We start from the raw sequence: 18,870 nt of genomic DNA, 5'->3' as shown, positions 1-18,870 counted from the left end.
ATTGCAGGCACAAAGGCACACTCCAGGAGCAGTGAAAAATGTTTGACTGTGAAGCTTGTGCAGAAATGCCAGACTGCTGGAAGTCTAAGGAGACCTCCTCAGTGCTGGGTCTTCAATTGAGTCAGAGAGAAGATCAACCAGAATTACCAAACTTAATTATTTGAAAACACCAGTGCTTTTCTCACTGACAAATTAAAAAAAAAAAAAAAACCACAGCTGACCTTATTCACAACTTTTCTAGGGGTAAACCCAAACCGTGGGAGCATCAGTACAATGACAAATAAGTATGTCATCTCTAACTTTGTGCCTTTTTTCTTTTGTAAATAGCCGATAATGCAACAGTGATTTTTTTAACAGCTAAGACCCACTAGCACGAAACTTACCTCCATTTACTTAGTGCCAGAAAAAATATTCCTGAATTCAAGCCAGCTAATTTTGAAGTTCTACAGTATTTCTAACACCCATCCTGTACACATACAAAAAAGCATGTGCTTTTGTGTATCAATCTGAAATTGAATCCCCCCCCCAAAAAAAAGTGAGGCCTGAATTAAGTTTAGTCACACCTTGTGTGGGAGAACTTAAATTTTTATCCTGTAACAATACATCACACAATCTGTTTCCTGCTCAGGCTTACAAGCACTGATATTTTATCAGTAGGAGATACTGGGGAATATTCTGAGGTGCCTGCCCATCCTGCTCAAGGATTTCTGTGCAGAATTTCGCTTGAGCTACAATTATTGATAATATTGCCCTGGGGAATGGTAACTGGTGGATACAATCATGGGCAAGTAAGGCACCAGGGAAGCAATTTCTTTCTTAGGGGGTGCAGTAGGGATGGGGACCCTGCTCTGCATTTAGCTTGCACCCACTGCACTTCTTTGGGGGACTTGGACCAACAAGTCATGCATTTGAGACTATTTTAAGAGTGCATTTTTACAAAAAATAAATCCTTAAATAGCTAGTAGGGTTTTCCAGGGCATCTATGTGTGCTTTTAAACATTTATCCCTGTCTATTTAGAACCAGTCCATTTGAACTTTATGTTTTTCATTATAAATGGACTACACTTTCTCCTAGTCACTTTTTATCTAACTATTGGCCATCATCACAAGGAGTAAGAATATCGGGCACAATCCTTCAACTAGACAGAACCTCAAATTCCCCAAGGCACACTCAGTCAGAACCAGAATGACAAAATTCCCCCAGTGAAATGAACCCTGCCAGACTAAGGCTCTCAGTGTAGGGCCTGCTGCTCTGATGTGGTATGAAGGAAATGTTTCCTCAGGGAGGAACCTGGCTGCACTGGCAGGCTGTGCAGGGACACTTCCAAAGCCCACTGCTGGGAACTAAAACTGTTCATTACTGCAGTGCCATGGGAAGATCTTGGGAAGGGCTCAGTTGACAAAGCTGGTGGAAGGAAAACTGCAAGCTAAGCTTCCAAAAGCAAATGTATTACAAAAGCAATTTTTTGTGAACTTATTCACTGTCACTCATCTTCAGCTTGTATGAATTGTATATTAGAAATGCTTAACACCTCTAAGTAGCAGCAAGCCTATATATATATTAAATTCCCATCATTCTAGCCCCTGCTGCATTAACATCAATAGCAAGGCTGCTTGGACCTCAAGCTCCTGCATGCTGTAATGCAATTTTCTGTGATCCAACATGAAAGAGTAACCTACAGAGACTAACTAAACCATGTCTCAGGGAGTTTAAAAGAAATTAATTCAGAACTGTTCCTACAATACAGTGCTCATCACAGGCCGTTAAATGTACTTGCACACTTTACAAATGCAATACCATTACTAACCAGCAGCTATGCAACTGCATAAGCATAATTTAGAGATAGCAAGAATACCAGATTTTTTCTGCAGTAACTGCAATGTTAAAAAGTCTGTAGGGGATTAATTTGAGATCTTTTTGATCAAATCAGTTCCATTTCAATACTAGGGAATCTCCCCCCCAGTGCCCTTGCTGCCCCATCTGAAATGGTCAGCACAATTGTGGCACTGCAAGAACACGTCTGAGCTGTGCAGTGACAGCTTCTTGCCAAGGCCTCCTGGGCCTCCTGAGCATCTGAAAGATGAACTGCAAGCCCACATTGCAAGATCCAGCATCCAGCAAGAGCTGAGATTGACAATTCTTACACTGAGTGACAATTCTTACACTCCTGCATCTGCCCATAAAAACACACAAGCACAGGACTGTGATGGGTAGGTAGGAATGGAGAAAAGGCAGGCCAATAGTGGGATGAAGACAACAAAAATGAAGAGGAAATCCAGCTCTATCTTCCCACTCCTCCACACACAGCACCAAGGCATGTGTTTGCACCCAGGCTGAAGCTGCAGATAATAAAATCCTTTTCACTGAAATTCGAAATATATTCTACATACATTATTTTTCCAAGTACCTATACACTTTTAGGTAGCGTGAGTAAATTACCTGTAGACAATTTGCACTGATAAGCTCACCCACTCCTATCCTACTCTATGATTTAAAAAGAACATTATGCTGTGTGACCTTATAATCTAAACATACACAAACACACACAAACAAGGATGCATATGCATAGTCTGAGAGATTCCTCAGGAATCCACAGGCATAGAACCTATAGTAAGTCTGCATTTAACCATAAAAATTGAAATAATCAAAATCCTAAATTAAGAGTTTGATGTTTAAATGCAGCTCCACTGAACACAATGAAGTTATCTAACAGGCGAACTTCATAACTGTTTTATCTGCAGAATAGCAAATATACAACTACACATCGGCCACCCCATTTCTGCAAAGCTAAATTTCAAAATGAGAGTTCATTTTTATTTTGTTTAAACAGTAAAAACTGTGTTTGAAAACCCATACTTCGAGGGTGAACAACAGCTAAAGGAAGTTGACTTTGTTGCAGTCTGGACATAGAAAATAATATAAATTGAACTAGGCATTATTTTAGTCCAAATGTAAGACCTGAAATGTATTTTAAGCAATGTATTCATTCTCACAAAAACCAGTACAGAAACATCAGTTGTTTATAGCAAGAATGTACAGTCATCTCTTGTTCTAGTTTCACACACTGGTTATTTCTGACTCTCTATTTCAAGCACTAATGCAAAGCATAGAGAACTGGACTGAGTATCTTGTCCTCATTAGAATCTCAAAGTTTCATCCAGATATATTATAGGAATCGAAGGAGGTAACGCACTTGATCCTCCATCACAATATTAAACTTCCCAAATTAGCTGATTGAGAGGAATAGTTTGAATTAAGGATAAAAAACTAGGTAATTTAAACATATGTACAAGCTGCTTTGCTGATACTCAGAGCCAGGGTGAAAGCACAAGTAAAATTAGCACACATCCTCAGCACACTAACTCTTCTCCTTTTGGAGGATGTCAGAGATGTTACAGCTCTGAAAGCCTCGAGCCCAGCAATCTACAAGAGCACTGGGGGCAGCACCTGCCAACAGATCAGCCCTGCGTGCTCAATGAAATGGGGCAATTAAAGATTAATGCACAGCCCCTGGCACGGGGCTTGTCCAATCTGCTTTTAAGGGAACAGGGACAGCCCAGCTGTTCACACTCCAGATTAACAGCGAGGTCTTGCCTCAAGATGCAACAGGACCCCACTCTAAAGAAGTTATTACTGAAAACTGTGCACAAACTCAATTAAAAAAGAACATCTTTCTACTTATCTGCCTATCCTTAAAATGTTACATTTATGATGTTCCAATGAACCCAGAAATGCTCCCATGCTTTTGTACTATATTTGTCATTACCAAACCAGCTAAACCCCACTAGAGATCAGATTGAAATTACTCGGCTTATTAGAAATAACAGAATAAGAAAAATTCTATAGAAATAATAGAATAATTTCTAATAATTATTTAATTACAAATTAAAATTTCCTCATGTGTAGTTAACTACATGTACATAATGTGCACAAAGCAAATGCTACCTGTGCAATGTTACACAGTTATGGACCAATGGATATTTCGCCTCATTTTTGAATTGCTTTATGTAAGAAACAGGAAAAAAAAAAATCACAGGATGTTAGGTACACATGCCATTGCAGAAATCCAAAACTGTCACTGGATATGGAGCTCCTATCATTCTGAGGCCACTGGTGAGAAAAATCAAGAATAAAACAAGGAGGAAACCCAATGCACTCGTGTAAATGAAGATCACTGGTGCAAGGAGGACACAGGAATGCCATGAGGAAGGACTTGCTTCCACAGAGCTTCCAGCTAAGAAAAGCCACTGGATTTCATCCCAGCTATGACTCAAAGCCTTCCCACAGTCTGTAAAGACATTCTGCAGCACACAATATTTTATGTAGTAGCACTAGCAGAGAAGGTTTAACAGAAAGTGTTCTCTCAATCATCATGTTTCTCAAAATCTGAATAAAGATCAGGAAACTCAACCAGCTGGCAGCTGGAAGAGATGTAGAAAAGAATCAAAAGATTACAATTCCAGTTTCCCTCTCCCAGGCAGATGGAGAACCAATCCATAGCAAATACAGCATACACAAGAAACCTGGTTTTACTTCTGGTTCTTTCAGGTTCTGACATAAGAAGCCCAAGTTCGTGCCTGACCTGACACTCAGATTCCCCCCTCAAAATATCAAAGAATCAACAAATGACTTCAACAGAAGAAAGCACACAAAAAGTTTCACTGTCCTTGTTACACCTGAAGTGAGACTTCAGAAGTGTTGTAAACAAGAGCACACAGCTAGCACAGCTTACAGGGAGATATTTCTGTTGCCCCACATGGAAAGAATACAACAGAACAGGAAGTAGTTTGTGTTTATTCACGTGTAAATAGCAACACACTACAGAAGAGGGTTCAGAGTAATCTCTTCATTAGGCAGCACTTCCACTTCAAAAATGTCCTAAAGCTTCCCCATAGTATTTTTAATGACCAAATACAGCAAATAGAATTATGAAAAAACCCACTAGTGTTGCACTGCATGCATCTTCCCCAACTACAAATGTCAGTATGCGGGCAATTTTCTGATATTACACAGCTTGTAGGAGCAGGGGAACTGTGCAAGATGTAGACACACCTGCATTGACACTTGGAGCAGAAGAGACAGGAAAAAGGTGCATTCACCTTCTAGTGCAAGTCTACAATAATCACACAGACAGAACAACATTTATTAACAGGAATGGAACAAGTCCACACATGAATAAGAAAAGATCATAAATAATACAGTTGTAAAAAAGATTGAAAATCTCAGACTGAGGCAGTCAAGACTGTGCAGTGTGGTTATTTGTACAGAGCACCTGTACAGCAGTTTCTCAAAGCAGGAGATTACCATGAGAAATGTGGCTGGCTAGTGGGGTGGGCTTGGATTATCATGGGGATGCCTTCCATTAAGAAATTCACTAAGATCAGCAGGTGATACACACAATATATTCAGTTGAAAGTACCACTAAACAGAATCTCAGGCAAGAAACCTATTCTACTTTGACTTCTGATCACTCCAACTTCATCCTGACAGAAGGCAGTTCCCATTTTCCCCCAAGCAGAGTAATTTTGGTGATAGGTACAACATTCTCCTTTCATAACCAGACTAAAGTAAAACAGGGGAAGAAAATGCTTTGAAGAAACACAGACATTTTAAACAAAAACAATCATTTTTCTAAATGGTTTTATTTACATTTTTCATATACAGGTATGTTAAATGATACATTCTGACTAGTATCCACACCAGTGTGAATTAATTACATGGATTAAAGCTACTGATGTATTGCATATGATGAAATGCAAAACAATCAACCCTAAACTGTGGTCCCACCCCCTGCATGTGAGATGCCTCAAACAGCATCTGTTTGTTACCAAGACATTTAAAATTCAAAATGTCCATATGAAATAGAAGTTATCTAAACAAATTTATCTGGTTGCATTTCTTTAGGACAAGCAATAACACAGGAGTCTTGCAAAATTCTCAAGACAAAAAAATACATATTAACAGCCAAACCTTTTACATGTGTGTTACCAGCTTTGTATTTATTGTTTCTAGACTTGGGCTACTTGTCACAACTGTTTTCTGGATCTGATTTTTATGTCTTTAATGATGGCAACCTTTCAACCCCTATTAACAATGTTCAAAGTGACCAGGATATAAAGGTAAAGGCTGTGGTGTGAACTGGCCTGAAGCATTCAGGACAATTACAGAGGAAAGTTTCCATTCAGAGTAACTAGAATTAAAAATTCTTTAATCATAAAAAAAAAATGTTGAAAGTATGTGAATACAGTTTAATAAATGTGCCTAAGAAGATTTTCAACCTGGTGATTTCTCAAAGGAAACTAGCAGAGGAAAAAAAGGCAACTTCAAAAGCTTCAGAACTACTGAAGTATTTAGGAGACTGGTAAAGTAAATGTTCTTTCATGAGCATGAAAAGCATTATCAGGTCTTTCTGTATCTAAAAGATGGTTCAATCAAAGTGACAAAGGAAACAGCAACAGACAGGTGGGCCTATGGGATCACAGGGTATTAAACTGGATTTATTTGCACATTTCTGTAGCACCTTTTAGGCAGGTGCCAAAAGCACTTTAATCACTAGAGCAGCCTCACAACAACCCTGTGAGGTAGGTAGGTATCTGTTAAAGAACAGGTTAAATAACTTACCCAGGGAGACACAGCACATCAGCAGAGCAGGCTAGAGTCCAGAGCGTGTGATCTATGGATTTAATGTTATGGCACAGTGGGGCTGACACTTAGGCACTCCTTTATACAACTGCCATTCAACAGAGTCAAGTTTCTGAGAGGAGGTTTTTATGAGAAAGGTTATCAGAAGAAAAGTGTGCTTCAAGTAGCTAGAGAAAATAAGAGTTTGGGAAGAATAGCACTACTGTTCCACTTCCTAAATTTTAAGAGATGCAGTTTATCAAGTTCACTATTTTGCTTGCTTAAACACTTATCAAATCCAAAACTCTACTTAGATGTTCAAATATTATGACCCAAAACCAGCTGTGAACTGGGAGTTGTTTCATCCACTTATATCATTTCTAAGTCCTGCAATTCTTCTTTGAAGGTCAGAAGAAATAAGAACCAGTGCAAGAATCCAAACTTGTTTCAACAATTTCAACTTTAATAATGTAATTCCCATTAACAAACTCAAAGCATGCTCTTCCTAACTAATCTCCATGTTCTACTGCCTACCTAACCAGTCACAATGCAGAGAGCAGAGCATCTAAACCAGTGCTTGGCACACAAAATGCTCAATGTGAAGTATTTGGTTACTTGAGCATGCTCTGTGTACCAGGTGTGGTGAGCTGGATGAACACTGAGTGCTGAGCACTGCTCCCCACTATATTCCACCAGGGAACACAGTCACACACAGAAAGCACAACAGTCAGCAAGCTGAACAAACACAGCCATAAAACCCAGAGGCAATCACAGCAGCAAGGCCTGCACTTACAAGTTATACATTACAGAAAGAACTGGCACATGCACTTTTTGTGCAGATAGTTTATCAACAATTCCTACTGAAGACTGGAAGTGACTAAAGAGAACACATTTGTTAAGACAGACAAAGGGGAATTTGAAGCCTTCTAACAACTTTGAGAGTACAGCTGTTTAAGGGCTAATTTCTTTTTTGTAAGGCCCTTTTCATAACCCTCACCCTGGCTCATCTTGCAATACATCACAACTAAGGAACATTTTTCAGCTCTGATTTATGTCTTGCAGAGGGCAAAATTCTCTAGTGAAAGACAACCTGGCAGAAAAGAACCCCCACTTCCCTCCCCCTTTCTGTCTTTCTGGGATGCAAAGAGAAAACGTTTTCATGTTAAAGAGTAAAATCCTTTTTTGACATCAGAGGAAATGCAGGTAACAGATGACTGAAGATTTTACAAGTTTCAGATTTCAATAATGAGGCAGCAAAAGTAAATTGAAAGCAGTGCTGGAGATCTACCACGGGTTTATTTTACTAAGTCATGGCTAGAAAGTTATATACTTCTAAACAGCCCAAGAAAAGTTTTCTAGCAGGAGGAGACTACTGAAATTGCCAAGGAAAAGAGCTTTTGAAAATACTTTCCTCATATTCCTTGCACAACTTAAGGCTGCAATAAAAAGAAGCCTGAACAGAATTCCTCCACTCAGCCTTCAAAAATTAACTGAAGTCTTTAATTTAACCACTGGGTTTAAAGAACATTTGATAAAGCATTTTGATTTGAATTCACCCAGATGGACTGCACAAATGATATGCAACTGAAAACAACACTGACAATGGTGCCCAATTGTGTGAGCATATCTGTTTTTAGAGAGGAATTTCGAAGTAAGTTATTTCAACTTACAGCTATGTATGCTCACATATGCTTTAAAAAACCAGAGAAAAGCATATTGCTTTGTTTGGAAATTGGCCACTGTCAGTTGGAACATGTCACTGTAAACAGGAAAGTTGAAAATTAAGTAATAACTGGGATTTTAAAAATTTGGCTGTTAAGATAAAAGATAAATTTCTGAAAACTACCTTCTTACATTTCTTTCAAATACAACCCTCTTCAGCTGTAGCCTCTACCAGAAATCCACAGTTCCTATTTTTATTTTGAACTACAGAACTCTATATTCCATTTCTCTAATATTTGAAGTGTATTAATAAGCACATACACAAGAACTAGTGAAGGTTATGATAATTCTTTCCCTCTCAGAGTTACCTTGTGTTCCCTGGTACCCCTAACTGCTGAGGTGCTGATCTGCTCTCCTTGATGGAACAGGTAAAAAACTCTGCCCTAGACTCTTCCAAGTTTGCCACTGTTAAGGTTTCTAAATAGTCTTAATTATAAATTAGGGGAGGTGATGTCTGTCAGTTCATCTCTGAACGTGGTTTAAGACAGGGAGCTTTACACTGACAACAGGACTTTCTGCTGAAGGATGCACAGTGTGGTACTGGCTTTCTGAAATGGCCTTGCTCAACCCCTGAATTTGAGGCATGACAAAGGTAAAGGTTTTAAAAAAGTGCAGAAATCAGGCAACTTAATGAAATGATGAAATAAGATTAGATTCTAAAAATTGGAACCTGTAGCAAAAATTTCAGGGTACTCGTGTACTAATGGATTTGGCTGCAGGGTTCGAAAAGGAAAAACTTGTATTTTTATGTTAGCCCATTTGCAATCTCCCAAACATGAATAAACATCAACATTCTAACTACTGCTACAAACAGGATAGTGAAAACTCCAGATATTTAATTTGGTAGCATTCAATTCAGATGGCACTCACTATTTTGCACTGTAGCGTCTTTCTATGAACTGCAATATAAAAAAATTCTGCTCGATTCCCATGATCCCAATTTTCTCTATCTTCAAAATTTACTGCCAGACATTTCTGGATAAGTAATTGAATGTAAAATAAGATATGATAACTATGCAATGAAATTTCACAGCAAATGGAAGAAAAAGAGAGCTCATTTCTCATCTACAGAACACAGGTCCCCACCCCTGAAGTTTAGCACATAGAAAATCTGTCTCAAGGAAGATGTGCAGCCAGAGGATGCCCACAGAAACCATGTGTATTAGTAATAAATACCAGCTACAGAAAGGACTCAAACCAAAATGAACACCACCACCACCCCCCCATGATTATACAGGGAATTTCATGGCATGTCATTAGAGACAGTTCACTGACCAATGCACCTAGTGATAAGTCTTACCCAGTTATGGAAACAATCACAATTTGTTGGGATTTTTAAAAGCTATTGAGTTGGGCTAATGCATTTTCATTCCAGAAATTAGCTTCCATCCCCACACCCTCCCTGCAAACACTGTTCACAGAAACATTCAATTCCCTAAGAAAGCAAAAAAAAAAATAAATAACAGAACCAAATATTCAGAGAAAGTCACTCAAATAAGTTTGTATGTGTAAATAAAAAAAAATTCTCTAAGTAAATGACACGGGAGGCAATAAATTGACACGACAAGCAAATAAAAGGCTAAAGCACTCCAATACCATTGAAACAGTTTTAATGTTGTTGCAATTCCATAATGCAACAATCATCAACTCATGAAAGACCCAATACTTTAGAATTCATTTTAATCATTCCTTTGTACCTATTTTACAAAATAAAGGCAAGGCATATTTAAAATCCCCTTTCCCCTAGATATTATGTGCCTATCTTATTCATGCTTATAAAAATAGAAACTTAAAATCCTATTAAATGTTATGTAAGAAAAAATGTAAAAATATTAACCTCTGCTTCAATGTACAGTTTCCAGAATCTGCCAGAACTGGGGAACTGGGCAACAAGGCGTTCATAGGTCTTCCGTGCTTTGTCTATAGGCTGATTCTAAAAATTGAAAATCAAAACAGCATTTACAGTATTATGATTCATGTCAATGAATATGCTGATTTTACTCCAGAACCAAATAGTGTGAGTGGACCATAGATAAGGAAATGTAATCCTATATCACTAAACCTGTGCCTCTCGAATGAGAATGCTCCAAGCGTCAAGGTCATATGGATTTTCTTCTAGTTTCTTTTCAGCTTTCTTCACTTTTTCTGGGACATATTCAGCAGTCTAGAAAAATTAAAAAGAAGACATAAGAGATCACAAGCAGCGTTTGAAAAGTTCTGTCCCACCTACACAGTCAAGCAAAAGAAAACATTTCAACAGTGGAATATTTTAAAATGCAGTTTCTAAACTGGAATTCAGCTGGAAAAGAAGTTGTCCCAGGAAGATAATGCACATTTAGCACAAGTTCTACATGTTATGGACATCGACCAAGATGTTAGACTAAACCAACTCAATGTCTCTAAAACACGAAAACAAATTTGAGTTTGCTGGAATATTTACTGCACTATGAATTTTAAACATTTTTACCAACCTGCAACTTTAAGATGTAAAAAGTAAATTCAGCCCATTATTTCTATCACAGAGCTCAGGCAAACAAAGCCAGTTTATCCAGGAGTCACTGTGGACTTGGAGAACAGAAGTATTGGGTACCACAGGTTTAACAAGCAAACCAGGAGATGATGTTCAGCAGAAACACACACACACTACGCAAGCACAATTCCTTTGCTCACTTTCTGATCTCTCAACCCTACAGATGCTCTCCTGTAGTTTTGGCCCTAACATCACCTTTTTTTTAAAACACTCAGACATTCTGATTGAAGTTTAAAAGGTTTTTCTCAGGCTAAAAGCTGTACCAAACTGACTGCAAACTTTTTAACGCCGTTACTTTCAAACACTTTTGGAAATAACTTGCTTTATGATTTTCAAGGCTTTTTTTCCTAGACCTAACACTGTTAGCACAAGTAGAATAAAAAATTACAGTGTGAAGATCACATACAGACACCCTTAAAATACATGCTTGTTACAACCCTAAATGAACTGAAGTTTATTAGTTAAGCCTGAAATATTGTTCTGACCTGTACTCCAAAGCAGTTACTAACTTTGAAAACCTGGCTCATTTTTAGGCAGGTAAGAGCAATACAAAAGCCACACCAACTAAATCCTTGCCTCTGTGAGATGTAACAATAGTAACCCCTAAATCATCACTGTAAGACCTTGCTGGTGAAATTTTATAATTTCACTACATAATTAAAAATATTCATCTCTAATGTACCATGCAGTGTGTCTGATTTATAAAAAAAATAAATTCTAAAACTTGCAGAAAATTCTAAAAAAAAAAACAAACAACCAAATTCTGTCATTTGCTAGAATATTATTTCAAGGAGTTTGCTACACTAGTTCTGAATAAATGAGAAGCAGAAGGTAACTACACTAGTTCTGAATATTTTTCAGCATCACCAGTTTTTGTGTCAGTCCCACTAGCAGGATATAATCCAAAGCATATCCCTTTAAATACATCACTTAATAAAACTACTTATAAAATGGGAAAAGGTTCAAAAATATTGCAGAACTGTTAAATGGACATATCTGATATTGCAGATATACAATAAAGGAAAAAGAAAAAAAATCAGTAGCTGAGCTTTATAGGAGGCTAAACACCATTACTTCTTTTGATTCACTTTTCAAGCAATTCTTAACACTAATGCAAAGCAGGGTAGCTTGGAAGGCAAACATCAAATCCCACATTAAACTATTCTAGAATTAATTTGATTAAAAAATCAAAGTAGCACTAAGCTGTCAACTCTGAAAGAGTAAATTTATAAACTGCCATATGAATAGTTTTACATTCCTAAGTCCATCAAAATTTGGATTCTGTAGTAGTTCAACTGACACAAGCTTAAGATGTAAAACACTATAAAATGATCTGGTGGTTTTATTTCTTCCCAATTGACATGCATAAACATTATTCAGCTTCCAGAAGCAGCACTGCAGCTGAAATTTCTGCATTTTAAAACTATTTCTGTAAGCTACCCCTCCAGGTGACCCAAAACTGAAATGCTGCTTATTCAATGAAGCATTAATTCAAATACACCAACATCAGAGGGAAATTTACTTGTCTCAAATATATTATTCTGGGTGCATGAGACAGAAGGGTCTGGCAGATGCAGCATTAATGTCTGCTACAACAAAAGGACCCCACCTACAAAAGCACAAGGTCCTGCCCTCTAAGTACTGACTTTTAAACAATATTAAACAGAATGGGCCACTGAGGCACCTTTCAGCTATTACATCAGTAGCTAAATTGTGTTCCCTCAAATCTTTCCAGGTGACACAAAAATATTCATCTCATGTTAAGACTTCCAGGAATTTCATTCACCTAGGCAGATACAGGGTCATAAACTCAAACTCAGAAAGGCAGAAAGAGCTCAGGACAAAAGCAGATGGGGATAAGATGCACAACCACAGTAATCCTACATTAATTTTGTGTATTTGATACACGAATCAAACTGTGCAAGAAGCACAATTATTTTACTGGAAAATCAAAAGGACTGATTTTTTTAAGTTGGTAAATAATTGTTCAGCAGCAGCAGATAAAGTTCTCCATTCAGCTGTAGAAGACAGAAGACAGGCAGTGTACAGAATGGAAAATAACTCTGAGGGTCAGTTTTGAACTGGACTGCCTGCACTTGCTGTACCTTAGGTGAGCTCAGGGAACAGTCCCTGTGCTGTCCCCTGTGCACCTCCAGACACGTCAGGACACTGCACTGCAGGCAAAGCACACATGGGGCCTCACTGCATCTTCCCAAATAACCACTCCTAACACCCTGCAGGAATCAACACTCGGGATTTCCTGGACATTTTGCCAGAGCTGGGTGTGTGAACAAACACCCGTTGTGAGGACCAACACCTACAGCAACACACAGCAAAATGGAACCACGAGCCTGACTCTCAAGCACAGGCAGGAAAAACGTGATCCCAGTTTTGAGAGCTGATGTTAACTGCAATTTGTGCTTGCAGCTGCTGCTATCACAGTTCAAGGGCACACAGAAATTATGTATTTCCCACTGTAGTGCTTGCACAACAGCCAATATCCAAACCGGGACCATGGAATTCCTGGGTGTTCACTGCCATTATCCTGCCCCTAGATAAGCATTTCCAGGGAAGCTCATCCTGTAGCAAACCACTTCAGGGAGTTAAATCAGCAGAAAAATAATCCTGTTGGAAAAGGGATTAACTTTCTAATGGTTCAATCTCCTGGTTTCAGGATCAGATGCAGCAAAAAGGACACAAAACCATTCAGGACTCCAGCAGCCTCAACTTAGACCAGCTGAAATACCATCCAGCTGAACCTAACCAGATACTGGCTTTTAACTTGTCTTGGCTTTAACTTTTCTTTTACACAGACTGTAAAAACCCTTTTTCCCTCTGCTTTTGTTAACTCTGTGCAGTAGATCTCTACATCATCAGGATCCTATCCCATGAGCAACTCTCTGAAGGTCATGGAATTATTTTAGCTCTTAGGGTTTTCTACAGATTACCACCACCTAGTCCAGCTCACAACTACCCTTTTATTATTTATACACTGCCAAACAGCAATAGAACTGAAGTCTCACAGATACTAGAAGTATAAAAAGATCTTTCCAAAATCTCAAGAGACCTAAACCCACATTTCTAGGAAGGGATCTAGTAGTTCCTTCCCACAAAATCCATCAACTCCACAAAATCCAATTCTGAAGTCATAAAGGATGCCTGAGGGAACAAAACCAGAGGAAATAAAGTCCACTTTTAATATTTGCTTATTTATCAATCATCTCCAAGGGAATATTCTTGGTTTATATTATATTCCTAAAATCAACAGTTTCCTCAAGCCTCTCAAATAAATCGTCATGATTCCAACCAAAGTGTCTAAGAAAATACCTAAATACCTTCATATTGTTTGCAAAACTAAATACATCCAGTAGTTTAAGGTATCCTCCTGTTTCCACAAAAGGATCCTCTGCAGTGGAAAGTAAATAAATGTGTTTACAACACCTGCTACATCCAGGGAGTGGCCAGCTCAAGATGCTCTAAAAACTACCACTAATGATGAAATAAGAACTTCTACAAACCAAAGCAGATTTTTCTTGCAGGATTGTGTGGGTTTAACATCACAGGAGGAGCTGTTGGATACAAAAAGGCAGGAATTGTAATGGCTACTTCAGTCAAATTGTTTTAACAGCCAAAAGGAGCTTTCTGGCCATTCAGACACAGCCAGTTTGCTGGTTTGGCACACTTCAGCACAGCCCGAACTGTGAATGGAATTTCAAATATATTAACATTCATTATATTAACTTGACAAGCATTGGTAGTTGTTCAGTTTGCTAAATTTACAGGTTGGTTTAGTCTAAGGCTTTTTCCCCTGTAAGCTTATTTAAAGCTGCATGTGCAGAGAAGAACAAGTTTTAAAACCCTTTCCTCAGTAACACAGCCCTTCACTGGGGGAACTGTAGTTTCAGCTTAGCAAAACCTGCACTTTCTTAAATGTTTTTAACGCCTTGATTTCTTCTATTCTACACTAAACCACTTGGAAAAAAAATGTGTCCTTTAAGGCTGGAGCCCAGGATATTCCAGGATATTCATCTTGACCAAAAAAGGAACCTTTGTAAGTACTGCCCCATCCCAACATCATCTGGGCTCAAAACTCCAGAGAAATTGAAATTTTAGATTAGTAATGATTACCATTCTTCCCTCACAGGACTATTTCCCAAATGTTGCACTGACACATTTTTCACTTGAACTTCTTATTTGCATACCTGGAACTTACTGACTCTGGAATACACCTAAATGACAGTTTTTACACAGTTGTAAATAAATTGTCATTAAAGCACTGCATTACAAACTCAGGAGCTTTCCTTCAGCAATACTTGCACTTATTGTGTCTACTCTTAAAGAGCTTTCTCTAGAATGGCTCCTCCTGTGATGTTAAACCCACACAATCCTGCAAGGAAAGTCTTCTTTCAGCACTGCACTCAGTGACATCTATTTTTAAAATATTAAACTGAAGTTAACTGCAACTTTACAACATTTACTACTGTCTTTAGCATGCAGAAACTTTCATGATGTACCACATCAAACAGACACATGACAAAGAGAGGAAGGAATCAAAACCTGAAGAAACCAGAACAAACTGGTTTTGAGGTATTTTTATAGTCACAGAGACAATACAGACATTTTTTTTTTCCACAGATCCATATTCATGGAACATAAAAAATGCATCTCAGACTGGGGTAGCATCTTAGAAACTCTAACTGGGAGTGTGAAATGCATGTTGTAACCTTAAAAATGCATCTCAGACTGGGGTAGCATCTTCGAAACTCTAACTGGGAGTGTGAAATGCATGTTGTAACCTTAAAAGACTGGAAGGTAACTAAGGCAGGGGCAAAGCAAATGTTATGTGATCATCAGACGCAGGTGATGCCTGGCAAGCATTTATAAAGTGGGGAATGGAGGTTCTGTCACCAAGCCCATGAAACAAGCACCGTGACTGACATGAAACTGGATGTGCACACAGAGGAGCACAAACATGTCCAGACACGCACAGGTGCAAGCATGGGCTCTTTGTAACCCTGGGCAGAGCCTGCCATGGAATTTTCTGGCAAACAGTGGCAGATGCAGCAGCCCTTCAGTCTACAAAAGTGCATTTCTGTGACACAGACAGGCCGAGTGCTTGCTGTTCCAGAGACTGACCCTGGAAATCCTGCTTTGTTCAACACCATGAGGCCTCGGCAGAAATCTGGCAGAGGCCTGATGGATTTGAAGTCCTCACATGATCCAGCTGGTTCTTCAGGACTAATCTGGGCCCAGCACAGAACACGGAGCAAGAACTTAAATACACTCCAAGAGTTGTGGCTGCATTGCCTTTCTCCGTCCTCCTGCTCCAGCTTGCTCCACAGTAACATAACGAGGAGACGAGCTACCAAACACAGGTCAGGCTCCTGTCACACAGTAACAGCCCCTGCAGCTCAGCCTGGCCTAAGGTTGCAACGCCAGCCCCAGTTTCTACAGGCAGGCACAGCCACAACCCTGTGCAGGTAACTCCAGGCCTTTCATCCAGCACCAGGCTGGCCCAGAGCAGCTGCACTGAGGGTGCCCCAGGCTCTGCTGCTCCTCCCTGCAGCAAATCAGAATCCACAAGCCTTCATCAGGAGGATGGAGCAGTAGAAATAAAAACATAAAAATTAACCCAACCTATATGAATGAGCAGGTTTTTTAATCTAAGTGCACCCAACATGAACACAGAAATAATAATGGGCAAAAAAAGGAACCTTATTATGGCCCAAAGACCAAGTAACTCAACCTTTCGCTTATCAAATCCTCCCTTGCAAAAGAATATAAAGTCTAAAGTCAGCAGGACTGCAGTTAAATAGTAACACTTTACAAGCTGTAGAAACACACGTGCCCTTTTAACAAACAGCTTAACTGAGCCATGAAACATCAAAGTATTCCTGAAAACATTCTGGAGTGGGGAGATGAAACCTGCAACATGCCACACACCAGCACTAACAACATTCTGCTGTGGCACATTCTTACTTCTCTGCAGCCAGGCATCTCATGATGAAGGGAACCATCCTGCACCTCCAAGCACACTGAGCAGCCTGGAGCACACAGGGAATGTTGGGGCATGACCCTAACCAGGCATATCCTGAGTATTTTACACTCTGAGCATCACATTTCCTACACCCACCCCATCCACCAAAATAGTGAGCTTATAGATAAAATTGACACTCCATCCTTTAGGGGTATAAGGCACAGGCATACAGAAATTCACCAGTTTGGTAAGAAACTAACATTCTACAAAGAAAAAGCCACTTCAAGAAGCAACTAAGGCATCAGCTTGATTTTAAGTATTTCTAAAGGCTAAGACACGTGGCTGTTATCAGTAACTCTTCCCATGTGGCTGTTATCAATAATTCTTCCCTCAATCAGGAATTTTCACCCCCACCCCTCCAACTGATACAGATTTTAAACATAATCCCAACTACTAAAAAAAGCCATTTTGGAGAAACTCTGCCAGTAAATCAGAAATCGTTCATAGTAACACTAGATTTAAAAAGGTGACATACAACACTGCGGTAGCTCTCTATAAATTAAGAGATTAGAGTAAATACGGACTTTAGCCTATTAAAAAAAAAAAAAAAACAACCAAGAAACAAAAAAAAACCAACAAAACCAACAAAAAACAACCAAACTCCGCTGAAACTGCAGCTATTTCACAGAATCCCAGAAGGATGAGGTTTGGAAGGGACCTCTGGAGATGCCCTAGTCCAACCCTGCTGCCCAGGCAAGGTCACCTGCTGGAGTAGGTGACACAGGAATGGGTCCAGGTGGGATTGGGATGCGTCCAGAGAGGGAAATTCCGCGCCCTCCCTGGGCAGCCGATCCAGGGCTCTGCAACGCTGAACCTAAAGCAGTTCTTCCTCATGCTGAGCTGGCACTTCTGGGCCTTTAATTCAGCTCCCTACTAAACGAAACGAGCGCTGTACTGTAAGAAAACCCTTTATCAAGCAAACGCGTGTTTATCGTTTCTAGTTTAAGGATTGAGCGTATTTTAGCAATGCTTTATTCTGGAGGTGTCGTTGGAGGCCTTCTCCACGAAACGCCTGAGTTCGGCCAACGCTCGCTTTACATAACACCGCAAGCTGCCTCTGTAAACAGCCCGTCCGAGCTGCGATTCCCTCCCGGAGTGCGCTGCCTTCAGCGGCCACGGCCGAGCGGGACCGGGACCGTGACCGGGCCGCCCATTGTCCGGCTGGGCCTGAGAGCCGGAGCTCCGGGCTCGTCACCGCCCGGGCCGGGCCAGCTCCGCTCCCCGCCCGCCTACGGAGCACACGGAGCTCCTCCGACGGCCAGCGGGGCAGGGGAGCCCGGCCGGGCTCAGGGCCGCGCTCCGCTGGGCCCCGCCGCACGCCCGCCCTCACCGAGCCCACACCGCCCCGCTCCCTCAGGGCGCGGCCTGCGCTCACCCTGCCCCGCCTCACCTGGTCGCCGGCGGTTCCCTCTCCGGACATGGCGCGTTCAAAGCGGGCTGGGGCGCGGGGCCCCGAGCGGCTTAAAGCTCCTTAAAAATCGCTCGTCCGGCCGCAGCCGCCGCGCCCGGAGAGCGGCAGCGAGAGAGCGGCAAAATGGCGGCGGCACCTCCGGCCCGGGGGCGGGGGAGCGGGGCTGGCGGGAGGAAGTGCGTCATCGCGGCGCGCGGGGGCGGCCGGAAGGGGCGGGGCCGCGCTGAGGGCGGGAGGCCGCGCTGAGGCGGCGCTTCCTCTCCCCCCTCCTCTTCCTCTCCTTTTTCCTGCCCTTCCTTCCCTTTCCACGTCGTGGGGACAGAGCTGGCTCCCCGGAGCCGCTGCTGCCCCATACGGGCAGGATGGAGCGGCGATGCCCGGCCCGGCTATGAGGGTGGGCCCGGGAAGGCGCGCTGAGGCGGCGCTTCCCCTTCCCGCTCCTCTTCTCTCCCCGCTCTTCTTCCTCTCCTTTTTCCTGCCCTTTCCCTGCCCCTTCCTTCTCTTTCCACGTCGTGGGGACAGAGCTGGCTCCCCGGAGCCGCTGCTGC

The 18,870-nt window shown here is 40.9% G+C and overlaps 1 protein-coding gene across 2 annotated transcripts in view; it reads right to left on the bottom strand.

Moving 5' to 3' along the window:
- Positions 1-18,478, bottom strand: part of CSTF3 (cleavage stimulation factor subunit 3) — a 46,584-nt gene extending 28,106 nt beyond the window's left edge. For both annotated transcript variants that reach the window (XM_059475429.1, XM_059475430.1), the window contains exons 1-3: positions 18,302-18,478; positions 10,407-10,508; positions 10,182-10,277 (exon numbers count right to left, since the gene is read on the bottom strand). In XM_059475429.1, the coding sequence (XP_059331412.1) occupies positions 10,182-10,277; positions 10,407-10,508; positions 18,302-18,331 (228 nt within the window). In that variant the 5' untranslated portion in view covers positions 18,332-18,478. The remainder of the gene's footprint in view (positions 1-10,181; positions 10,278-10,406; positions 10,509-18,301) is intronic.
- Between the last annotated feature and the right edge of the window lie 392 nt (positions 18,479-18,870).

This window comes from Ammospiza nelsoni, chromosome 6 (genome assembly GCF_027579445.1).
Source record: "Ammospiza nelsoni isolate bAmmNel1 chromosome 6, bAmmNel1.pri, whole genome shotgun sequence".
NCBI classification, from domain to species: domain Eukaryota; kingdom Metazoa; phylum Chordata; class Aves; order Passeriformes; family Passerellidae; genus Ammospiza; species Ammospiza nelsoni.
The sequence above is the reverse complement of the archived record's forward strand: the minus strand, read 5'-3'. Positions and strand labels throughout refer to the sequence as shown.